The 25,866-nt window shown below is 37.8% G+C and overlaps 3 protein-coding genes across 12 annotated transcripts in view; 2 read left to right on the plus strand and 1 right to left on the minus strand.

Moving 5' to 3' along the window:
- Nucleotides 1-854, plus strand: part of PPAT (phosphoribosyl pyrophosphate amidotransferase) — a 15,902-nt gene extending 15,048 nt beyond the window's left edge. Inside the window, exon 11 of the mRNA XM_052781014.1 lies at nt 477-854. Within this exon, the coding sequence (XP_052636974.1) occupies nt 477-854 (378 nt within the window). The remainder of the gene's footprint in view (nt 1-476) is intronic.
- AASDH (aminoadipate-semialdehyde dehydrogenase) lies at nt 558-21,355 on the plus strand. 6 transcript variants are annotated; one of them, XM_052780001.1, is made up of 15 exons: nt 559-694; nt 1,437-1,690; nt 3,735-3,855; nt 4,556-4,896; nt 5,654-5,846; nt 8,220-8,461; nt 11,293-11,399; nt 11,863-12,035; nt 12,567-12,759; nt 13,273-13,391; nt 14,727-15,564; nt 16,671-16,834; nt 17,438-17,563; nt 18,885-19,016; nt 20,065-21,355. In XM_052780001.1, exons 2-15 carry the CDS (start codon nt 1,461-1,463, stop codon nt 20,461-20,463), a joined length of 3,378 nt encoding a protein of 1,125 aa, XP_052635961.1. In that variant the 5' UTR covers nt 559-694; nt 1,437-1,460; the 3' UTR covers nt 20,464-21,355. The 6 variants fall into 6 exon arrangements, with proteins under 6 accessions (XP_052635964.1, XP_052635961.1, XP_052635962.1 ...); XM_052780002.1 differs by lacking the exon at nt 559-694 and adding an exon at nt 932-976; XM_052780003.1 differs by lacking the exon at nt 559-694 and adding an exon at nt 971-991.
- Nucleotides 21,356-21,714: 359 nt separating this feature from the next.
- The window catches only part of CRACD (capping protein inhibiting regulator of actin dynamics), a 139,861-nt gene continuing 135,709 nt past the window's right edge, over nt 21,715-25,866 (minus strand). For all 5 annotated transcript variants that reach the window (XM_052779995.1, XM_052779994.1, XM_052779990.1 and 2 more), the window contains one exon: nt 21,715-24,579. In XM_052779995.1, coding sequence (XP_052635955.1) covers nt 24,419-24,579 — 161 coding nt within the window. In that variant the 3' untranslated portion in view covers nt 21,715-24,418. The remainder of the gene's footprint in view (nt 24,580-25,866) is intronic.

The following is a 25,866-nucleotide window of genomic DNA, read 5'->3' on the forward strand; positions in this document are numbered from 1 at the left end:
TGCAGCAAATCACGTCGCGCCCGACATCACATCACCCTCTCTCCCTCACGCAGCCCGCGCTGCCTTACCGCTGCCCCCCCCCGCCGGCTCCCCGCTCGCGCCCCCACAGCCCAGCCCCGGGGGAAGCTTCCCCACGCCGGGACCCCGGCCGGGGCTGCCCCGGGCCCCGCTCCCCGCCGCCGCAGCTCGGCCGAGGAGCGAAGCACTATCGCCCGCCGCCACCCGTCCTCCCCGGAAATGGCGTCCTTGCCCCGGCCCAACGGCTAGAGCACCGGCCGGAAAGGCCCGTACCACCTCCTGGGGGGACGGGGGGACGGGACACGGGAACAGACGAGTGAACTGTGAGTGTGACCTTGCCCTTCACCCCGGCCCCCTGCGTTTCTTTTTGCCTCCTTCTCATGCCTGAAGCAGAGCTGCCGGGTAGCTGGGGAGGGCTGGGAGGGCTCTGGCGCACTGCCTGTTCCTCTCACCCTCAGGGAAATAATGGCGCCGCCCCACGCAGGCCGCCGGCGGACCGGGAGCAGCTTGTGGATGCCCAAAGGCCGCGACGGCCGCCGGCCAATGAGAGCATCGTGTTACTGCCTAGTGGGGCAGGACTGACGCTGTCCCGCCAATCAGGAGCGTCGACCCTCCGTTGCTATGCGGTGACGGAGGGCAGGAGGGCGCTGGCGGGTGCTGCTCGGCGCTGCCTCAGGTGGGCATGGGTGCGGCGCGGTGCGGTTGTTGCCTCGAACCCCTTGGGGCCAGCGGCGGCGGTCGGCGGTCGGTCTGTCCCGGAGCGGTCCCGCGGTGCCCGTGGAGCAGCCACCCGCCCCAGGAGCGGCCCGGCCGTCTGTGGAAACGTGGGGCTTTGAGCGTGGCCGGGGTGTGGAGGAGCCGCCTGTCCTCGCTCGGGACCGCTGCGGAGCCCTGGCGGGGCGGAGCGGAGAGGGGGGGCCTTAGCCCGGAGCCTTCGGGTCCGCGGCTCGGCCACCTGGTACGGTGGTACCCGGTACGGTGGTGGGGAGGGCCCGCGGGGTAGAGGCGTGCAGCAGCACCCTAAAGGCCTTGGCCATCGACGCGTTGGGCTTTCTGCTTGCAAAAGCAAGATTCGTATTTCACAGTTCCATTAAAGAAAAGATTACGAATTAAGTTGGGTGAAGTTATTAATTCAGTTGTGCCTAGCTTTAAAAATAAAGGTGTAACGGTGAGGGACAAACTACCTCTGTGCAATGAAATCTTGGTGGATTACTGTATCCTGGGCCTTAGGATAAGACCCATGGGAAATGATAAAAGTATTAAGCTTCATGCTTGTGCAGTATAAGGTGTGGTGAAACTGCGTGTTTTCTGCCAAGGATCTTTTTTCCTTCTTGGTAGCGTTCTGTGTGCTTATATAATTTGACCACAGTATTAAAAGTTAGGAGGTGACAATGCAGTCTGGTTTGTTAATCTTTCAGGGGGATTGAAGAGATGCGGCTGAGATGACTCTTCAGGAACTGGTGAATCGTGCAGCTAGCCTGTACTCTGATAGAAAAGCGGTTTGGTTTGATGAATGCAATGACAAACCTCCAACATTCTACACGTACGCGACGGTGGTTAAGCTTGCCGTGGAATTAACAGCGTTCCTTCAAAAGCACTGTGATCCGCAAGGAAAATGTGAAATAGGCCTTTATTGCTATCCAGGAATAAACTTACCGTCTTGGATCTTAGGGTAATGGTTTGAATGCTTGCAATCTGTGTTGGTTTTTTTAAGGGTCATCTCTACTAAAGCAAATTTTCAGTTTGTTTATATTTTTACTAACAACAAAAATGCAGTAATACAATAGTAGTACAGTCAAGAGGCACTGGAGTCTTGCATTCTTTAAGAAAAAAGATGGCAGTATTACAATCTTTTGAAAAGCCACTGCTAAAGTTTTTTTGAATCTTAAGTTCATTGATCTAAAGTACATGTAACTATCTTTTTTTTTAAGTGATTAAGCATATTTATAGAAATATAAAAATCAATGACTACCGTCTTTGTTGTGCTTGTTGAGAAATGGAGGTAATCTAAGAGAATAAATGTATATGTACAAAAGAAGGATGCAGGGTTTTTAATGTATTCTTGTCTCGCTAGCAAAAAAAAGATGCATTGAAAACAAATTTCATGCTTTAAGCTAAATGAGTATACATTTAAAGTTCCATTAAAAATATTGTAGAAAAAAGTAGTGAGCAATGCAGCGCTAAAGTCACATTGATTACTTAATGGCTAGGAAATTGAAATGTTTGTGATCTCAACACTCATGTTAATTCAGCAATTTTTAAAATCCTACTTCTGCTGATGAATTCTAATGTTTATATCCTTTATATATGTAACTTTTATATCCATTGCATTTATGATGTAGTAGGGAATCGCATCACAAGGATATTTTCTTCAGCTGATGTATACACCAGCAGTTGTGCTTTCTAGGGGGATGATGTGTGTCATTATTTTCCTATTGTCACACTGCACGTAAAATACACAGTAGCGCAAGAAGATGTATCATAGTTGAGTGTAAAGATTTCAGTGAAGTGAGAGAGCGAGTGCTGTAATCATAAACCTCCTAGAAGTAGTGAGGAACTTTCTCGGTGTTCGGGAAACACTTTTCCCCCAGTCCAGCAGTGGAGCAGGTGCCCAGAGATGTTGTGCCGGCACCATCCCTGGAGGTTTTCAAGACCTGACTGGATCAAGTTCTGAACAACCTGGTCTGGTGTCACAGCTGGCCCTGCTTGAGCAGGTGGTTGGACTAGGCATCCTGAGGTCCCTTGCAACCTGATTTATCCTATATCCCAATCAGCTGAGCAGCAGCACAGGTTTCTTTTGCTGTGTGACTGGGAACTGCTGGGGCGTTTTGATTCTTACAGCTATTGTTGCTGAGTAGTTAACTGTCATGTATGATGCAAGGCAGGCTTAGTTGCTTACCGGTACCAGTGGCTATTGAGAGCACGCAGAATGCTGTGGTTTCTAAGTCTTTTTTCTGGATCTTGTCATTACTGCAGTGATAAATCACTTGGCACAAAGAGGAAGTATAACTAATTGTACGTGGGAACCCAGCCCTGGAAGAAATGTGAAGATTTATGGGTACCACTCATATTTTAGTCGCCACTTACTCATATTTGGCTTTTTGTGGCGTTAATTCAAGTGCTTGTCTTTATCAAATGCAGCCACTAGAGGGAGGGATTGTAGTGAGCAACTGTTGAGGAAGCACTACAACGTAAAGGGCAGCGAATGACAACAGAATGATACTTGGTGTTCCTCTGCTTCTTTATTAAGGAAGAAATTCCAGTAGGTGCTCAGATTTTCTTATGCTGGATTCTTTAGACTAGTGAGAAGAGAAAGTGTTTTCGGTGTGCAGACTTTTTTGTGTTTTTTTTTAAATATGTTTATATATGTTGCATATGTATAAATGAAAAGCTTATATTTCTGCTCCTAGTCAATAGCAGAAGGTTTTAAAATGTGGTGCTGTTGACGTCAGTGATACCTTTGTCATCACCAACCTGCTTGGCCAGAAATAATGTTGAATGTTTTCATCTAGCTTTAATCTTTTTCCTTGCTGTAAGATACCAAAAGGCAACACTGATTATTCTTCCTACTTTATTTCCAACAAAATCTTTAAGTCATGTTATGACTATGTTTTCTAGTGCTGGGAACTATAAAAGTATAAAAGAAACGTTTGAGAAATATAAGAGGGTTTTCTTAATTCTTTTAAAATAAGTTTAAAACATTTGTGTCTTGTTAGAATCCTTCAAGTTCCAGCTGCCTATTCTCCTATTGATCCAGATGCACCACCAATGTTATCCTCTTACTTCATGAAGAAAAGCAATCTTCAGTATATTCTCGTTGAGAATGACAAAATAAATGTAAGTGTTCAGGCTTCTACAGGAAGCATTAAAGGGCAATTTAGAAATGTGTAGCTATTCAGATTGTATTCTGTTTTAATAAGCTTGGATGGGCTTGTTTTGTTTCTTCATGTCAAGAGGTCTTTCTCATTCAGAAAAGAACATCTTTAAAATTAGAAGTACAAAGTGCTTCTCCTCTTCAAAAAAATTGCCTACTTTCCTATTAGAGTGTTGTCTGGGCAAGCTTGTTGGGCACTGGCATTGGAAGACTTTTCCAGACTTGTTTCTCCATATGTAAAGGTTGAAAGTTGGAAATCTTTGCAATAGTTGAAAAAAAAACCTCCTGCATTTAATTCTTTGCTTTTCTTTTGTCCAACTCCTCCCAAATCGTATACCCTCACTCATTGCAAAGGGAATAGACAAGATCGGACCATCTAGTTATAATTCAGAGTTCTTTGTCTTCTGCAGAATTCTTTTGTATATTTTCCCTTTCTTTTCCTTATTTGCTCAGAGAATTGTTTATTTCGCATTTATAAAGTCTGTGTTCACTCATATTTAATACATAAAAATCCATGAGCTTAAAACTGACGTGTCCTCCAAAAGCAGAGGCATGAAAAATCACAGCTTATTTGTATGAAATGCTGTTTCATATTTCATTGCATATATTAGAACAGTAAGAGTGCGTCCTGAGTTCTGCTAAGTTGTTTATTTTCTCTTACAGAAATTCCGGATGTCCCATGTTGGTTTTTTTTACCACAATTCTTCCACAATAGAACATATTGGTTTAACTCTCTTCCAAATGAGCTCGAGCAACGCTGATTTAAATTCACAAGTAGACAATGTGAAAAGTAAATATGAACCTTTCAAAGCTATGGGTAACTCGCAGCCAGGATCTACTGTTTGCCCAGATCAAACCGAAGTAAAAACATCAGAAGGAGGGTACATGGACATTGGCCAGAAATACTCTTTAGCGTACGTCTTGCATACATCAGGAACTACAGGGATCCCGAAAATAGTCAGAGTGCCTCATAAATGTATAGTGCCAAATATTCAGCATCTTAAGTAAGTGTGTTTTCCGGTTTTCCTTTTAAATGCTTTTACAGATTTGACGCTTAGGGACTCTTTTTTTAATACTTCAGAGAAGTGTAGATGGGGTTTTTGCTAACACTGCTTCACTTCTTCTTCTTTCCCTGCCGTATCAGATTTATTTGTGTTTGTTTCTTTTGTTTCTAAATAGTAGCATATAAAACTTTTTTTCTCTAACTGGTATTTTTAATGTTTAAATGGTGCTTTACCTGAATTTTCAACAGGTGTACTTCAAATAATATGCTGTTGCTGTAACTATTGTATTCTGGCTTGCAACTTAAAAGAGGTAGATAAAAAAAATTAATTATTTGTTCACAGTTGTATTTACTGTTTTCTGTAGTTTTTAAGTCCTAATTCCTTTTTAGGCTGCCTAGGTTTCTTTCTGCTTCATTTAATACCTTCTAAAAAAATCTATTTGGAAAATAGCATATTTTTTTCTTTTTTCTTTTTTTTAATGAGCATCAATTAGTTGAAATATGCCCTTCAACGTACTGCATTGGTGTGTAATGTGGTGGATATCTTTGATTAAGCTAATGAGGTCCTTTACAATAGTTACAGTCTTGATGCAGGAGCTCTTGCTCAAATTGTCTGCTCTGCATATACCTATATATTCAGAGCAGCCCTTAAGACCTTAGCTTTGCTAAAGCGCGTTTCTTTCATGCTACTCTTCTAGTTTGGAAATGTTTTTTAACAACATGCATCGGATTTGTAATTCCTAGCTTTCTTATTTTAGATCCATATTTGAGATCACACAGGATGATATGCTGTTCCTGGCTTCTCCTCTAACATTTGACCCATCTGTGGTTGAATTGTTTGTCGCTCTGACAAGCGGAGCCTCTATTCTTGTAGTACCAAACACTATTAAAATGATGCCTGTGGAGCTGTCTGCTGCCCTATTTCACCATCACCATGTGACAGTGTTGCAGGTAGGCAACGCCTAAAATAAGTGTCTTCAGTGTCTTGCTTCTCACCTTTGCTAACGTGTACTGCTTTTTCATCAGTCTAGACACTGATGATAATAGAACAGGAGCGTTCTTCCTTGAAGGCGCAGCTCATGCTATCCTTTTTTGCTGTAGAGTGTTAGCTGTTTAAAATATTACCATTTGATTGAAGCCTCAAACATTTTGTGACAGAAAACAATTAACTAAAGATAAAACCAACATTCATGTTAAGAAACCATTAGTTCTTAAGAATTAATTAAATTATTCTGTTAATTAAGCAGTTAGTTCCAAAGAATCTGGTAATGGAGTAACCTGTTACAGACATTTCTAGCAGTTTTTAATGGGCTTGATCTTAGAGCCTTTCCTCATAAACAACTTTTAATTTTTAATGGTAGTCTCTATGCTAAAAATACAACTAAACCAGTGCCATTTATAGGGTGATAAAATGTTTGTCATTTTTTACAATAATGAGAGCAAGAGAAGAATTGATTCCACAGCAACACTTACTGTTTTCAGGTTACATGTTTATATGAGTCTTCATGTGCCTCTTATGCCTTGGAATAGATCATCTCCTATATGATCTCAATTTTAATAGTTTTAAAGTTCAGTTTTGGAAAATTTGCTTGACGTTATAAGCATCCAGCATGGCTGAATAAGCCTAGTCCTTGCCTTGTAGTGTAACAAGGTATTTCGTAAAACTATTAATTGAGTATAGAAACTTAAAGGGTGTGGGGGCAAGAGTTGCTAGAAAGGGATCTCACTTGTAACCGACTTTGAACAAAATGAGCATGGTCTGGTTAGTCTATTAATTGTGATAAATCAACCCCTAAGCCTTGCTTGTCATTAATGTTGTAATTCTGAAGTATTTGCACTGCTAGAAATGCTAAGGTTTCCTTTTCTTTGGAGGAATGGTGGTAGTTGAGATTGTAGCAGAAAAAATGCACCAAGATCCACAAAATCTAAATTTTGTAACTTTATTCCTTGCTGTAAATCTCAGTGGTGTAGATTTTGCTGTCACATAGAAGTTTCTTGATCAGTTTAGCTCACTTGCCTTTAGGAAAAAAAAAATCCTACTATTAGCAATATTTTTTAACGTATTTTTTTAAGACTTTTTAAGATATTTTTTTTTTTAAAGATGTTAAGCATTAACAGAGAAAGGTGGAATTTGGTGCAATGAAGATATTTGAAATGTCTTCCTAAGGAAAGGTTGATTTTGTGGGGTTTGGTTTTTTTTTTTTGTTATCATTGTCGTAATCAGTGAAGGAAGGGCTTCTTAGCTGAATTGATGACAAAAATGTTCTCCTTATAGCTTAACTGATGATGAATAATTTTGTGATGTTTCTTAAATTATAGCAAGGCATTACATTCCCCTCTTGACTTGCTCAAGGAGACTTGAGAAATCTGAAAAGTGATTATGAGGGAGGGGAAGAGTAATTTTTACCCCTTTTTTTTCTTCACTATAATTTACTAAAGTTAAAATGATCAGTTGAAAAGTGATGGTTGTCATCCATTACTGGAAGAAAATAACCTGGTAAGAAATAATTAAATTAATTTTCCAGTCCTCTTACTAGAAAAAATGGTTAAGAATAAGAGTGAAGTGTGAGTGTCTGTTAAAATGATGTGCTGTTTTTCCCCTTAGTGAAAGGGCTCTACATCACCGGTAGCTTTACAGAAGTAGCTGTATTTAAGGAAGCTGTTTTGTTTGGATTCCACTCCCCCCTGCCCTCCCCTTTTTTTTTTTTTTTTTCTTTCCCCTCTGCTCATTTTAGAGAGTGAGGTGAAAGCTTTCAGAAAGACTAATCTTTGTAAACTGGTATATTTACAGAAATCAATAACAACCCAAAGTCTGGCATGCTACAAATTTTTAGTGTTATGGAAAGGTCTTTAAATTTTCTATAAGAAGGTTAATCATATGTATAGGTTATATTTTAGCTGTAACATGCTGGAATGAAGGGAGAAAAGCACAAACAGTAACATCAAGAGAATACTGTGTTTGCTGCTTTCTATTTCAAAGTAATTAACCAAAGAACTAATGTGCACACACTTTAGATAATAGCTGAGGTGCAACATGGAACCCATAACATCCAAATAAACTAGAAACTCTGCAGAAGAACCTAGATTGGTGCTGATAGTGCTTATTAAGGGATAAACAAAATCTTGGAAAAAACAGCACAATCTATATTGGTATCTGATGGTTGATGCCATCTACTATACGTAGATGATTAAGTACATCCACAATATAGCTGTGTAGTGGATATGATAAAGCAGGAAGAGGTTTACACATACACTGAAAAAATGTAACAGGCTTTACTCTTTTTTTTTTTTCAATTTTTTTTTTCTTTTATATGTATCATTCAGGCAACACCAACACTTCTCAGAAGGTTTGGAGCTCACATTATTAAATCAACAGTGTTGTCTGCAAATACTTCACTTCGTGTGTTAGCCCTTGGTGGTGAAGCATTTCCTGTACTGAATCTCTTGAAAAGTTGGAAGCACAAGGAGAACAAAACAAGTATTTTTAATCTGTATGGTATTACTGAAGTGTCAAGCTGGGCCACTTGCTACAAGATTCCTGAAGAGGTTTTTAGTTCTGATTTTAGGTAGGAAATTTCACTGTTTTCATGGCTTGGCATGTGAACGATGAAAATCACTAGAAATAGAACATTGGTCTCCTGTTTCCAGGGCTACTAAGTCCTTATGAGTGTTTATGCTGGTAGAAGCTACATTTGGTTTTTATGTACAAATAGACTAATCCATCCTCTCATGCTCTAACACAGCCCCCTCAAGTAAAAGTTCTTGATGAGTGATTCTTGAACCACAGAACTGCAGTCTGTAATCCTGTGTATTTGTAGACCTGTTAAGTTTCACATAATGCATCATGATGGTCTCTGTTTTAGTCATCTCTGTATCTAGACCTCTTCCTCATTCCAGCCTGTGATTCCACATGCTGAACCTGAACTAGCCTAGTCCAGGGTGTGCTGTCTCTGACTGTGTGGCAGTATTAAATCAGTGTTGCACTTCTGCAGGAAAATGGCTCCTACCCAATTTGCTAGTAACTTCAGTTAGCCATACTGTTGCTCATCATGAGGCTTTTCCATTGAGACCTTGCATGTTCAAAGAGAAGACGCCCAACACAGTTCTCAGTGAGAGTAAAGAACTGGGGCTCTGTAACTCTTAATCATAGCCTTGGACAAAGATATACTCATAGCTTCACTCTATCGAGTTCAGAATGTTACTTCTGAGATTTACTTATTTTAAGCAAAAATGCTTAAAGGTTACTTTCAAATGTAATCAGTAGATATACATGTATATCTTACTGCTACCATGCTTTTGCCTACAGTTTTTAAAACTCCACAAATAATCAATTAAGTGGAGACTAGGTACTGTGTTTTTTTCTAATATTGGGTAATACACTACTCAGCAAATGATCCCATCGATGTTACTTGAGTAGTATGGATGACAGAAATTTGTCCAAAGTGGCTCACACAAGGTCTCACAGTAATTTTACTTGGACCTGCAGAAGTACTTTCTTCTCATCATTTAGCACTCTGCCATTTTCACTCAATTACTGCCTTTTTTTTGTTGTTCATTGTATTTTATAAAGAGAGTTGCAGGAGTGTCAGGGTCATGAAAGGTACTTCCAGTTATCTCAGTGTTTCATTTGCTCTCTGAAATCTCTAATTATTCCCTGGCATGATAATAACACGTGTGACTTGAGTTAGACTTGTTTTGTGAAATGGGATGTTTTGGACAAATGATGTGATATATTAACCTGGTACTTAAACCGTCGAAGACTGAAAATGCTGGATTGTCATAAAGTGTTACTAAACTATCATGCAAAACTCATATTCATTCTGGTTTCTCTGACTTCAAACATTACCTTCTCCTCAGTGAAACTGTTTTTTCTACTCAAAGTTTCTGTGCTCCAGAGGTAATGTGTTGTTCTTCAGTCCTAACTGATGTGCAGTTAGAATGATGGAAGTTTTTATAGTCTCTGACTGTTTTTTCCCACCCTTCACCTCGGAGCCAGTTCCCTCTAAGCATCATTGTAAAGGGAATTAGCGTTCCTTTGCAGTAAGCAGATCCAGATACAAGAAAACCAGGACAGACCATTTTATGTCTTCTTCATTTCTTAGTATTGGTAGGACAGTTGGAGTACAATGGGCTTTTATTTTTGCTAGCTGAATGATGACAACTGGCACAGTTTCTAGAGAACACTAGAAAACGAAGAAAAATCAGCACAAAATTAGTGCCTTAGTGGTCTGCATCCCTCAGTTTTTTAGATAAGTTTGGCAAAATTAAACGTCTAATCCCAAGTCTCTTGATAATAATGGCCAAATGAGGTGGTGTTTGTCTTTTATTTTTGCTGTTCTATGGTATATGTAGGAATCTTGACGTTTTGTTTGGCTATGTTAAATTCTACTCTTCTTTGTTGGGACTTCCCTATGGTATGGGGCAGACACATTGAATATCTGGGATGCTTTCTCATACCTGTTTGTCAAGTAATTATATTTTGAAGCTGACCAGAGAAAGGAAAAGGAGGAGAAGATTCTCACTTGGCAGAAATACACATTTTAGAAAATTTGACTGCTTTTTCATCAACTTGAGATAAATAATTCATTGACTGATCAGAGAAAAAGAGAAGCTTCAACAGCCTAAATAACAGGAGTTGAACAAGAACTGTTAGGTTAAAATATGAGACTTTATGATAGAGGTTGAACTGGAACCCATGCCTAACTTCATATATTACCAAAGTTATTTAAAGTTACTTTGCTTTTTAAATTTTCCTTTACTGAAGAAAATATATTATTCTCTACTCCCACTCAGAAATAGTGTCTATATTCAATAAATGAGGTTCTGCAAGTGCTTGAGGAGACTAGAGAATGAAGGGAAAGGAAGGAGTTGGTCTGCAGCTCAACAGAAGAAGTCTGTAATAGATACATGACATTGAAATTACAGTTTCTTTTATTTCAGTCTTTTCTGAAAGAGTCAACTGTACTTGTTGCCACAACACCAGTAATAAAATAGAATAAAAGCTCAAACTAGGTAGGACAGGGAAAGAATAAATTAGAAAGCAGTTACATGTGTTTGAATTGGTTGACTTGATGGAATTTTCAACCTGGTGGACTTAAAAACTGGCTGAAACTCTCGGGGTACTCTCAGGGTATTTCAGGGTCCATTCAAGCCTTATTTTCTATTATTCTGTGTTTTTTCATGTATGATAATGAAACCTATGCACACTGATGAGGTTTTTAATTTTGAACAAATTGAGATGTTTTTAAAGAAACATTTTCGTAGAAAGAAGCCCCAAGCATCTACTTTTGCTCTAATACCAACCCTTTAAAAGACTGTATGCTAACTCATTTCTGGAACGGTTGTTTTGTGTTCAGAAGGGAAAGATTTTTACTATTTCTCTCTTTAATATATTTAGAACTGATTTCCCTATACCCTTGGGATCACCGCTCCTTGAAACAAAAGTTGAGGTCAGAGATACCAACGGTTCTGCTGTTCTAGAAGGCGAGGGACAAATATTTATAGGTTATTTTATATTCCTTACTCTTCTAAGTTTCTAAGATACTTTTCTTAATTAATTGAGTTTTAATAATACATTGATTGTTTTAGTTGGTGTCTGCCTCTGATGTACAGATTAATACAGCATTTTAAGTTCCCATTGGGCTGGGAACCTTCTGATGGTATTTTAGGTTGTTGGAATGATCAACAGGAAATTACCATAATTTTATCTGCAGTCTGTGCTTTCATTATATTGACTTTTTTTCCTGCTTGCATTTTGACATTCTCAGTTGAAGTAATTTCTGTGAATTAACTGAATTAACTGCTTAGCCCAGTTTGTACATTGCAGAAGTTTAGACACTGATACCAATCTTCTAGTACTTGCTTAAAATGCTTGTTATAGTTTAGGAGAATTTGATAAAATACTTTTTATAATTTTCATTTACAGTTAGTCATTTGATATATGTGACCACGATCTGTTCTTGTGTAGGTGGTGAAGAACGAATCTGCTTCCTTGATGATGAAATAACTGTACCCCTGGGCACAATGAGAGAAACAGGGGATTTTGTAAGAGTGCAGAATGCGAAGTTGTTCTTCTTGGGTCGGAAGGACAATCAGATTAAACGTCACGGCAAACGTTTTAATATTGAATGTTTGCAGCAGGTAATAAAACATCTAGTAAGTAGAGTATGCCATTATAAGAACAGGAATAAGGAACAGATAATTATCATCAGAAATGTGGATTTACTCATCTTCAGATGACTTTTAGGAGTCTTAAAGAAATTGGGAGGGTGTATTATCAAAAATCTAGTCACATAATTTAGGGAGGAGTTCGGTGAGGAGTTCTTGGAAATCTGTTCCATTGTATGGTTTCTGCCTGCAGAATTGAGAACTGTATAAACACCTGAAAAATACTGAGCATTGCACTCTTATATAGTGATTGTTCTACAAGACTGAATGTCAGACTCAGGGATTGTATCTCATTCATGGCATTTAGGCAAATAATACATCTATCTATGAGTTTGTTTTTCTGTGAAGTAGTACAAACTTTTGCTACAAGAGAAGGTATTTCATATGATGTTATTTAGGAATGTGAGACAAATACAAATTTTAAATGTGTACTTTCTAAAATTGTGGTTTTTACTCTATTGATGAACTGCCTTTCAAAGCAAGACTAATACTTTTTAATTACAGGCTGCTGAAGATCTTTGTCAGGTAGAAGCTTGTGCAGTGACCTGGTATCAGCAGGAAAAACTTATCCTGTTTGTTGTACCCAAAGATGATTTAGAAAAGAGAGAAACACTTAAAGAACTCCAGAAACGTCTACCAGCTCATGCAGTCCCTGATGAGCTTGTACTGATTAAAGCTTTGCCTTTAACATCACATGGTAAATGAAACTGTTAAGTACCCTTGCCACTTATTTTAATGGTCTCTATTCCTTTTTTTTTTTTAATTGATCAAAATCCAGTACCTGATTCGTGCTTTTTAAATACCTAGATTAGATAACTAACTCCTAGTAAGAAATGATGACCATGTATTATATTTTCTTGATAATGTTTTGTTTGAGAGTCAAATCAATTTAGTAAAATCACTTTGGTATTAACACTGCACATTTCTTTGCTGTTGTTCCTGTTGCTGTCTGCAACAGAACCCTGACTCCAGCTGGGGAAAGATCAGGCCCCGAAGGTGGGATTATGTGGGAGGCTAGGGTAAATTTTCCAAAGCCTTGTTGTGTTCTGTTAAGTGTAGTTGACTGGGTAAAAAAAAAAAAATACAGGTGTAGCTGACTATGAATAAGGAAATGTGTACAAGAATAGAGTGACTATTTGGGCAGAGCAAGTTTTGGAAGTGTAAATGCTAAAAAAGCAATGAAAAAAATCGTACTTTATTTTCTACAAAGGCAAAGTTGATATATCTGAACTGAACAAGATTTACCAGAACCATCTAAACTCCAGAAGGCGTGACAGTAAGCTGAGTGGCGCAGAGGAATTGTGGGAAAGATTGCAGTATTTATGGAAGGTAGTATTTTGAGCTGCCTTTTTATCTTTGCAAGTGGATCATTATACATGTGTCAGGAATTAAACAGTTTTAAGAAGTATGACTAATGCAACCAGAACATTCTAGCTGCCTATAGATTGAAGCAGTACAGCTCTTTCTGTTCAGTTAATACTTAAATATAGTCACTCTGCAGTGGCCAAGAGGGAGTCATTTATATTTCTCTATCAGATAAAGCTGCAGGCTCTGAGGTATAAGCAATTAGCATAGGAAGGACGTAACCTGTCAGTAGCTTTTTGAATACTGCTTTACATGCCAAAGAAGGTATCCCTAAGGGAAACAAGGAACTGGGACATGGAAACTTTGTACAAAATAGCTACTGTGTTAGTAGAGTTTCTTATTTCTCAAGATAATTATGAATTGAAGAGTCTTTTTAAAATAGATGGCACAGTCGTGTAATTGTCTCTTGGACTGTCTGCATTGTTTCTAAATTTCTGTGCGGAAGACTTGTTTTTCAAAGTATTGAAATGTGATGCCAAACAGTATTACTTTTTTTTTTTCCAAAGGTAGTCTTCCAAGTTTCACCTGAAAGTGGGATTTGCTGTGGCTAGGACTTGAACAAGTAAACATAGTGAAATTAGTAACACAATTTGCCTGTGCTGATACTTACCATATTGGTGGCTATAAAAATGATAACCCAAAGGGATAGGATGTGCCCTAGACCCATTATGGACAGCAGAAGGTGGCTTCCAAAACCAGAGGATTTGGACTTCACATCCAGACTTAACAAGCAGGGAGCGCAGTGAGAGGAGACATAGTAATTCCTGTTTGTTGTAGTTACAATGCCAAATCCAAAATATTTCATGAATTGAAGGGGTTATAGCTTCAAAAGTGGGTAGATAAGTAGGTTACTTGAATAATTCTGAAGTAAAAGATAGCCGTTTATATAAGTTTTATTAATAAAATAAAGCATGTAAACCCATTTTATCAAAAGGCATCAATGTTTTATCTGCAAAGTTGTCATTGAGAAATGGTATCAAGATTGAAAATGCCCAACAAAAATGCAGCACAATTTGCTTTAATTCCTTAGACTGCAGAACTGGAATTGAGTAAAACATTTTGTAGTACAGAACTAGTATCTCCCTGTTTCTCTGTTCCTCCCCAACTCTTGTTCCATCACTACCTCTGTTGGCACTAGCATGTTTCATGTGATTTTCTGCACAGTAGTAAGTTTCCTCAGTTGTTGATTTAGTGGGACTTCTGGGTATTCAGGTGGATTTTACCCAACTTGAGTTTTTATGTGTGCGACATGGTATAACACCTATGGACTGTTACCTCTTTCCTTCTTCTTTTCTCTAGTCTGTTCTGGGTCTCCTAGGTGATTCCACTGGAATTTCTAAAGATGCGGTATTTCTGTACAGTGGTGGAGACTCCTTAAAGGCTCTACGATTTTACGATGAAATTGAGATGCTAGTAGGCAAAGCTGTGCCTGGACTCCTTGAAGTTATTCTCAGCCGCTCAATTGAAGAAGTTTATAGACATATTCTTAAAATTCTGTTTTCAGATGAAGACCTATTAATGAATTATGACAATGTTGTGAAAAGAAAATTAAGTGGGAACAGTGGAGAGGAACTCCATGGAAAATACATTAAACTGAAATCTGAAAGAGGTCTTGAGGTTGCTTCAGGGTTAATTTCATTTATTGCACTAAGCAGAGGAAATATTTTTTTTTCTATGAATTTCACCAAGTCTTTTATGCAGCCCACTAATACAGTACAGGTAGGAGTGGAACTGCTACAGCAACCATCTTTTCAGCATTTAGTCACTCCAAGTATAATGAAAAGCCATGCACAAGAGTATGAAATGGAGAACAGAATTTTAACAGTTACGAACAAGGCAAATAAAACCAACTGTTGCTCTGTACAGCAAATCCCTGCAGAATGTAGTCATGTAACAACAGCAGAGTTGGCATTATGCATAAGATGGAAGTCAAATACAAGAAAATGTGTTGATGCATCACCACTGGTTGTAATACCATCTAAAGAAGAAGTATCTGCATCTGTATATGTTGGCTCTCACTCTCATGCAATGCAGGCGATTGATCTAGATTTGGGAGAAATAAAATGGGAGAAGAACCTTGGAGATCGTATTGAATCTTCTGCCTGCATATCCAAATGTGGAAATTTCATTGTTGTTGGTATGTCTTCTGTTTTAGCCTTCATTATAAATTATTTTTTGTGCTAAATATGAGATGAATGACAGAGAATCTTATTTTTTACCTCTGAATGTCCTCTATCTACACTTACCCATAAAATTCCATATCTGCTTCAGAACTAATTTACTGTAAAATAGAAACAGAAGGAAGAAGTAATTTAAGTTTCATGATAACCAGTGATGGAGCTTATCTAACATGTACACTTATGGTTTATTATATGCCAATTTATCAATAAGGCTTTATTAAGGAATAGTCAATGGGTATGGTTTCTTTTTAGTGGTTGATTAAGGTATGACCTTTAAACTGTTTTTTTAAAAAGTATAGAAAGGTGATACAGTCTTTAAATGTCTTTAAAAATTGATAGAGGTAGAAATTAGTACATGGTGCCTCAGATTATTTTTCACAGAGTTTAATTATCTCATTTGACTCTTCTTTTTGGAAATGTAAAGAACATGTTAGGATAGTTTTTTTGGTTTTGTCATATCCATTGTCAATGGAGTTGCTGTTATTCATCTTAGTTTTATCTTTTTAGCTAATATGTTCACTGGTTAGCACAGATGTCCTGGTGGTGAGGTTTTTTCTACAAAGCTAATGTTACCATCTTTTTGCTAGTATTTTGATTGCTATTTACTCTGATAACAAAATTGAATATTTCATTAAAACCGAAGGAGTTTCTAGAAATACAGTTCAGTTTTCATTAGAAAACATACAGACTTTATTCTTTCAGCATCTTTGTTTTTAGAAAGGAAAATTAGGGAGAGAGATAATTAAAAAAACATTCTCCCTTTTCAGCAACTCTGCATGTCTTCTAATATTATTACTGTAAAATTTGATAGAAAAGCAGTGAAATAAGTGTATTCTAAATGTAACCTGGAAAGAACACACAGAACAATCAACTCTGAATGTATGAACTATCAGCAAAGACTTTGAGCTAAAAGAAGAGGAGGAGCTTTGGAAAATGTTTTGAAACTGTGCCTCGTGAGTCATCTTACTTCTTTCCAGCAGTGATGCAGCTAGCAGCATAAATCACACCATAAATACAAGTAATCATTATTGGTTTTTCCCCTGTTGTGTTTTATTTCACACAGGTTGTTATGATGGCTTGGTGTATGTGCTTCAAAGCAGTGATGGAGAAATACACTGGACTTTTGTCACAGAAGATACTGTGAAAAGCTCTGCAGTTGTAGACCCTTCCAGTGGACTAGTCTACATAGGATCGCATGACCAACATGTGTATACTTTGGATATTTACGTAAGACCACCCACTAACTTTTACGTATAGAAGAATAAATATCTATCTTAGACTCCATTAGACTCTATCTGTACACCAGATGAAGCTCCGCTGGTGTTAGTATTCTCAGGAGTCCACAACTACACTTCTGAAATAGTTGGGCCTGCTTGAAGTGGGGTTAGGATTATGTGGTAGTAAATAGTTTTAGTGCTGTTCTCAGCTGTGGTTCTTGTGCTACTAGTCCTGGTTGAAACTAAATCTTAAGCTTCTTCATTATTAAATTTTCTGTGGGTGTTTCAGCTGGGTGCCCAGCTAGAAATAAAACTGTGGCTTAATGGTGGAGACAGAATCTTACATTCTAAAAGAGTAGATGAAGGGAGATGGAGAACAGGAGGGGCAGATACTGCCTCTTCATTAGCTGAATTTCTTTCGTTTAGTGGAAGAGAAAGTAGCCAACGGCATGTGTGTTGCTACAATAGCATGTAGATTATATCTTCCCTTCTTAACTAGCGTTTGCTGAGTAAATGCAGTGTGTGATAAGCTTTGACATTTGAAGGTCTTTGTAAACATGATGAGCTTTAACTCCAGTTGAAAATTTTTTGTTTATCTTTCTTGTGCTTACAGAAAAAGGCATGTATATGGAAGTTACACTGCGAAGGTGGAGCTGTGTTTTCATCTCCTTGTCTAAGTTCTTCTCCACATCATCTTTATGTTGCTACACTAGGAGGACTATTGTTGGCTGTAAACCCAGTATGTACCTTTGCTTACTTGTCCTCGATCCCAATCTCAAATTTAAATGAAACCAAAATGCATTTCTGAAGTTAAGATTGCTTTTCTGATGAAAGGAACTAGATGATCGTATGTTACCATAAGATATTTTTCACTTGAGGGCCTTATTATTATTATTATACACAAGGTTACCGTAATAATTCCTGTATTTCAGAAAGCTATGTGGTGATAAGAGAACTGAAGTGACTTGCTTGAATTTACATGCTGACTGTAGGCCAAAGTTGGAATCAGTGTCTTCTCATTCCCATATACTACCTTATCAGTTAAAATAGTGAGTGAGAGCATGTCTGTAGATTCTTATTTTCCCTCCTTCCCTTTGACAGTAGGATTAGAAAAAAAAAATACACAGAACTTACTGAAATCAGAACAGAGAAAGATGCCCCTTCATTCCTCTTACTGTTCTCCTCCCCATAGTCATTTAAAGAGCTGTGCCCCTTAATCTTGGACTGCTGTTCTGTTCTCTGCACTAGGGAAATGGCATTCTTGATAGATGTGGAGCAATTGCATGGTTTTCTGAGGTATTGTTGGCTTACAGCTGGTCCTGACTGATAAAAGGAACAGTCCCTTGGAGCAGCTGGTCATGTTTTTGTACTCACGCAACCCAGAGCATCAATCCTAACGATCTTTACCTCCCACCCACTACAAGTTTTCTCAGTAATACTCAACCTAGTGTTAGAAAACCAGCGTATGGTTTTGCGGCTCTAGTGGGTTGTGGTTAAGAAAAAACAGGTTTGGGGATTTTTTTCCATAATCCTGAGTAACAGGTAGTTGAGAAACTCAGCGGTAACTCCAAGTGATTATTTATAAAAATAGGAATGCACAGGCTATGTTAGGAGCTTATTGTGACAATTGTAGGTTGTGGGTTGCAGCATTTCCTACAGTATTTACAGTTTAGGACATAATCACTATGACTTGCTTTCAAGATATCCTCTCCTTCATTGGTCCTCATAACATACTGAGGAGCTGGGAATGGAATAAAAAATGAATCTGTCATTCATTAGAACTACTATGCTACACTGTTATCGTTTTGCCTAGGGGGAGGGAAGAGAAGGGTGAAACAGGGGTATTGAGTGTCCCATGGAAACCACTAAACATTTTGTTGGAATGAGATTGGAAGAGTAGTTTTGCTTCTGGTATGCATTCTGGATGGGAGAGCCTGCTTTTCTTTGTGCTTCCCCTTTGCCAATTCTTAAGGGCTGGGTCAAGCTGCGAAGGAAGGGTTGTTTTGTGGAGCTTTTTACAGTTGTGTTAAGCATCAGATATTCCATGCTGCCATTTACAGGTGACGGGGAATAAGATTTGGAAAAGTTTCCTGGGAAAACCACTCTTCTCCTCTCCCCACTGCAATGAGAAGTACATTTGTGTTGGGTGTGTGGATGGAAACTTATATTGTTACACTCATTCTGGAGAAAAGGTAAAAGTGATGTTGCTGAGTTTTTCATGTTCATCACAAAACCCTGAATAAGATGCTTTATTAATATTGTTTCCTGAGGTTTAATGATTAACATATACCTTTTTGTGAACTAGATAGAAGTGTCTATTGTTACAGAGAGGAGAAAGTAGAAAAACTGTTTGCCCGCGGTCGTCCATGCAGTTCATGGCAAAACCACAAACTCTCAAGTTGGTTGATGCAGTAACAGAATTTCTAGTTCAGAGCTTACACCCAAAGTCCAGAGTAGTGGTAGCAAATTAAATGGCATAGGTTTGGTTTTGGACTTTTTCAAGCATGTTTAAAGCCATCTATTCTGTAAGATGGTGGCTATTTGGAAGTAAAGGTTTCTTAGAATGTTTATGCATTTATCAAAAAATGCCAGATCATAATTCTGGCAAAATATGTGTCAGCCTTCACATTGAATTAAATGAGAATATTTTTTTAGTTCCTCAGAGATGAATGTGGTTTCTATCTGGTGTATAAGCAACTGACACTGTTTCTGTTTGTTTGCATGGGATGCAGCATACATGGCAATTCCTAAGCCTTTTCCGATTATAAAATATGTGTTAGCCCATGCCCTGCTCTGTTTGCTTGCAGCAGTGCTGCAGAACTGATACTCTCTTGAGGAGGGATCTGCACATTGTTAGTGTGAGCAGAGGAAATCTATATTACAAAAGGAACATTTGCCTTTTTGGCAAAGAACAGCATGTTAACAGAATTCTCAAAGTTCATTACTAATTGTGGTACAACAGCCCAAGAATATTCTTTTCCCAAGTTGGCCATCTTTATGTGGGCCTCACAGAAGGTAGTAACTCTTGCACATCTATTTTATGAGTCTTTTATCACTTACTCTATGTGTAAAACTTAACTTGTAATTTGACAAGTATTTACCAGCCCTCATTGAAATCTAGTATGCTCTTGAAATAAAATGCTCTCCTGTCAACAACCAGTCTATTAAAAAATTACAGTTGCTGTCAAACTGATGTCACCAACCTTTGATAATGGGTGGTTATGTTCTTTCTGTGTGTAGGTTTGGCAGTTTTCCACTAATGGACCAGTGTTTTCATCTCCATGCATCTCAAGTTTAACTAAGCAAGAAATATTTTTTGGCTCCCATGATTGCTTTATCTACTGTTGTAACATGGAGGGTAATTTACTGTGGAAATTTGAAGCCACTTCAAGTGTATATGGAACACCATTTGTTTTCCAAAGTGGTGACTTAAAGAACAAAATTCTTTTGGCAGCAGTATCTACAGATGGCAAAGTGTGGATCCTGAATGCCAAGAGTGGAACAGCAGAAGGAGTAGATAAGCTTCCAGGAGAGGTTTTCTCTTCCCCCGTAGTATGGGGAACAAAGCTTGTTGTTGGCTGTAGAAATGATTACATTTATTGCCTAGATTTGTATATAACAGGGAAAAAAGACAGCTAAGATGTTAGGCTGCTTCCTTTTTATTGTTTACATTTGTAAATTAAGAACTCACAGGTGCCTATTTTACTGTAGGCAAGAGGTGTTCTTTGCAGACTTCTCAGATAGCATTTTGCACCAGGCAGTGTCCAGGGTAGGTAAAGCGATGTTTGCTGTACTGATGGAAGGAGGATGGCTGCTCAGCACCCAGCCAGAAGTTTCAATGTCTCTCCCTCATTTCCTAGCTCCAATTCATGAAAGAACATGTTTCAGATGGTTTGGATTTGAATGTTGTGCTTTTACCTGTGTGATAGGAAAATCAAAGTCAGTAGTTTGGCTTCAAACACTTGCAGGATTGGGAGAGACTGTGGTAAGGTGCCATACTCTGCAGCTTGGAATAAGATGCTTGTCTCTCTGTGGGAGGAATGTGTTCCTCTCTCTGAGTCCAGCCTAGCCTGTGCCTGGCTCTCCCATGCATCAGACAGGTGTTTGTCTAGTCTGATGAGGTTTCTGTGCTATGTCAAGGTAACCCAAGTCCTTTTTTTAATCTAACTTTTAACTTGATTTCTGAAGGCACAGCCTGCATTGCATATACCTGGTAGTAGTGACCTGTTTACTATAGTTTTTATAAACCGAATAGTTCATCTTTGTGAGCCTAGGGCCTCCTCGGCTTCAGTTCAGTCGAGCATATACTTAAACTCTGTTGAAGTCAGTAGGAGTTTGTTCTATTCTAAAGTGGAGAATATACTTACATGTGTATACTTACTAAATTTTAATGACAGGTACAGTGTGAGTTCCAAGATGAATTGTGCACTGCTCAAATCAGCCATTGTCAAATCATTTTTTAAGAGATTTGAATGAATGCTTTATACAGTGTCTTTACAGAGAACTATTAATAAAGGGTGGTGCAAACTGGTTTGGATTGTCTTTAATGCCTTACAAGGAATTACCAGTGGTCTTAGTAATGCCAATCAAGTATTGGCAGTGACAGAAGTATGCTTAACTGAGAGCCTCTTCCTGCTTATGAGTCTTCTAAAAGAACTATAGTAGAAACGATTATCTCTCTCTCTCTCATGAGCCATCTACTTTGAATTCTAACATCTTGAATTAAAAAGTAAAGTAGAAGTTGCACTGGCTATGTTGCTTGATCACATCTGGTTCCTCTGCTTTATCGTTAGCAGAAACACATAGGCAAGACACTCGTAGCACTGTAAAATGCAAACCTGAACTACACGATTAGCAAAAGGAGACACAGAACACACATCATTGATTAGATAACTTTGACTGGGTTATAGTTTAATAAGAATTAAAATGACATTAGTATAATAAACAATTGCACTTTAAAACATTTGAAAAATTAAAAAAGTACACAACAAATACCCCACAATTATACATCTTACAGTTTTTATACATTACTATATGAACATAGAGGTTAATCATATATAACCTTGTCAGAAGAAATGGTATTTTGTGTGTATAAGTTACAAAAAATTGAGACAATATACTACATAGTGGTTTGTTCGGTTCTTAAAACATTTTTGCTGTTTTAAACTCAGTAGTACTGTTTTGGTTTTATTTTTACAGATTTCCAACACTTTATCAGAAATGGTTGCAACAAAGCTAAAGCAAAGTAACACTTCACTTCATTGGTATTTAGTGCAAATTTTTGTTAATTTAACATGAAATGTCACTGTTGAACATGTACACTTTAGAAATGTTTCCATCAAGTACTGTACGTAATACAGTTTCCATTATTACACTAGATACCTTTATGGTTGAAAAAAACCTCTGCTTTGAAGCTTTAGATTAAGACCATCCTTAATGAAAGCTCTATTCTATGTGCTATAACTGTTTTGTATTGGAAAATTGCATCCTTGCGTCATGCACAATAGCACCTAATTTTGCTATGCGTTTCAGAATACCAGCATCTTTAATTCTTTAATCCTGATTTACTTCACCTTCTCCATATTTCTGCCTGGCTCCTTCTCCCAAGAAATAATCATAAAGATGGATTTCAGGCAGTTTACTCCTTCTAATTACAAATACATACTGCAGGCTTATAAACTCAGAAAAAGTGTAAATTTAATTTAAGATGCACTAATTCATGGTGCTAGCAGAGCAAAAATAGTTATGGGCCCAATTCTTTCTTCAGATAAGCTTGCAGAGATTTCCTTTGAAGGTGTGAAGTATTTTTTTTTTTCCCCAAGCATTTGAGACCAGCATTGCCCCATCTCTGTATAAAACATTTTAAATACTTATATTAAGGGTAAAAAGTTACTTTAGAGATTCTGGTTTTAGATACGAAACTGAGTAAAACTGATGGCTTAAGCGACCAAGAAAACCCATCTTGCTGCTGCACATCTACTCAATCTAACACATCTATTGTTTTTGTGCTATTGTAACCATGAAACTGAACCGTTGTTTTCTGTTTGGTGGGAAATAGAGTATTCAATAATTACTTTTGCTGCCAAGCCCTTTTTGACTCTTGGAATGGGAGGATACGGCAGGTTTCATTCTGTTTTCTGCATAATTAAAGTGCTACTTCTCATGCTGCATACAGCAGTTTGGCTAAAATACTGCCATGAAACATATGTGGTATCATTCTATAATGCAATTTCTTCTCATGAAAATGTCTCCCTTTATGATGTTGTAGGCTTAAAGGTTACTTTGAGCCTTATGGTTTTAAGAAGGAGATGTTCAAACTTGTTAAAAGACTTCCTTGTAAAACAAACTCAGATGTGTTACAGATTTGTTTACTAGGGTGACTTTTTAAAAAGTCACCCTAGGTATTTCTGTGGGATGTTGAGGATAGTAAGATTTTTATTACACTATGGACTTTATCCTTTTTTGTAAGAGGGACGGGGCGAACATTTCTATTTTAGTTACAAGAAGCAATAAAGTGTTCAATTGCCACAGCAGATACCTGAGATGGGGTAAGTAAACTTCTTTCTGAAGTGTTCTGGGTGTATTGGTCAAGGTACAGGAAGTCATCTGAACTACCTGAAGTTGCATGTGGAGTAAAATCAGGAAGAACACAGAGTTAAAACTCCTGAGACTCTCACTGACTTAATGTTCAGTTCTCAGTTAATTTCAGTTCTGCAAGTCTTCCTCCTGTAGGAACTTACTGAGACAAATTCTACAGCTACACGAGCACAGGAATAGTTTCACTTATTTTAGTTCCAGTTGCTTGATTTAAAGTTGTAATCTGCAATCACTGTCTCTATGCATCTTAAATATGGCCAAGCACAAACAGTGATGCACTTAAATAAACACTTGACTTCCTGGCTTCTTTCTGAAAACTTTCTGATTTTTGTTTAAATAATGGGGTTTTTGTTATGTAGGATGAATTGCTTTCTTGCTGGGAGTGAGGGAATATAGACATAGTGTATTAATCCTATGATGAAAGAAATTATCTCAGCATTTGGATGGTACTGTCTACTTATCATTTGCAGGTAGAACGATATCTCCCAAAGTTCTTCATTAGGGAAGAAGCTTTCAAATAGCAGGTAGAACTGACAGTTCATACAGTTTAACACTTAAAAAAAATTCAGGAATAAGAGAAGGGAACATGCATCTTGTCTTAATTTTCAACAGAGTGTTGAAAAAAAATTCTGAGATCTCCACTTAAGTGTAGAGATCTAAAATTCCAGAACCAAATACCCACAGAATGTAAGGAGCTTCTGAACTGAAGTTCTGGCCCTTATTATGATACTCGCTAAAATTTACATCCAGTATCTGAGCATTCTTAAATTTTTGAGAGAGTCTGGTTCTGAAATTTTTGCTGTGACCTCATTTAGCTATTTGTCAAAGCAATGGAATATATGACTTCAGTAGACTTTACAGTGAGCTAGAGCAAAATGGTAATCAGTTCAGTTTTCAGTCCTTCAATACATGCATTTTCAGTTTTGTCATGTGTAAAAAGCTGAATAAATAAAAAGAAAGCAATTAATAGTCAGCAATAGAGATGTAATTTTACAGTTTACTTTATGATCTGTGGACAGTCACTCCAGGCTTTTGCTTTCCTCTTGGCTAATGCAAGCCAGGCTGGTTCTGTTGACACAGGGTTAGCATCAGGTGTAGAGAATCTCTTGGCCACCTCCTTTGCGAGTGGGGTTGACGGAACAGAATCTGAAATTTCCACTGGTTTTGATGGGGTGGGGAGGGGAAGAGAAAAAAACATTAGTTGAACCCTGTGCTTTGTTGCAGGATTCTAGAAATTTTGCTTCTTTTCTGTGAAGATGATCTGATCTAATTCTTCATATTTATTCCAGCCCTTTTAATTAAATCTTTTTATTGTATTTGCAAAATAATGAAGTTAGGAGGAGCTGAGTTTCCTTTTTCAGAGGTGACTCCAACTAATGTAACTTACAAAATAGGGACAAAATTTTCAGTCTCTGTGAGATCCAAAGAAATCATTTCCAATTTGTCACTCTTCTTTACATAAACTATTTTAATTACATCTGCAATGTAGCAAACAATGGGAAAACAAGCTGGTTTGGGTTTGTTTGGGTTTTTTTCTCTTTGGTAATGCAGCCGCTGAACACGTGTGACCCAACTGTATTCAATAAGATTTAGATTCCCTCTTCAGATTAGAGTTCTTAAATAAGCACAGAGAAGAAAGCAGTCCTATAGTTTTTCTGCCTCAGTTAACCACTCCCATGAGACTATCCTGAAGAAGAAATGAACCAGCTTTCTCCAATAGCTGTTTGTCACATTTTCTTTAATATGGTGTATTTAAGGCAAACAGCTGTCTCAGCAAGAAAATGTGTTGAATAAGCAAATGATTCCTAGCAAGCAGCTTTACAGAGCAGAACTGTAGAAACATCAGGTGGGAAGACTGTTTAATTCTGAGACAGTGAATGCCACTGAAGGCATAGAAATGAGTCCTATCTGAAACCTATGGAGTAACTCTAAAAAATCTTAATTACAAAATAACTCCTCACTAATCCCCCTTTACATGTTTTATTTTTTATGAGCCAAACCCCATCTTTTGTTAAATGTTCAGATACAGTCCAAATTACTTCTAGTTGCATTTCATTTTCAGGTTTTGAATGTTTTAAAAAGCTTTAAAATTGCATTGATGGCAAGCTTTGTTTGGTTTTCTTTTTAGTACATCTTTAATCATGTATTTTTAGCTATAAGTAAATGAACAGTAGCAGCAGCTATTGCTGTAGACAGACACTTTGAAAAGCTAATTATTTTAAAGGTTATGGTAATTTTTGCTATTTTAAAGGTTATACCCGCTTATCAGTTCCTGTTGTACAAGACTCAAGCGCAGGTCTGAAATACACCAACTTCTTCAAGTTTTGGGTGTTTCTTTAATGTCCTTAGCAAAGGACTTGGCAAACTTTTATTTTAAACATGTTCTAGGCTGGTCTTCTGCCTTAAATGCTCTCCTAATTGTGGGATACCCAAATCACTGTCATC

This window comes from Harpia harpyja, chromosome 2 (genome assembly GCF_026419915.1).
Source record: "Harpia harpyja isolate bHarHar1 chromosome 2, bHarHar1 primary haplotype, whole genome shotgun sequence".
NCBI classification, from domain to species: domain Eukaryota; kingdom Metazoa; phylum Chordata; class Aves; order Accipitriformes; family Accipitridae; genus Harpia; species Harpia harpyja.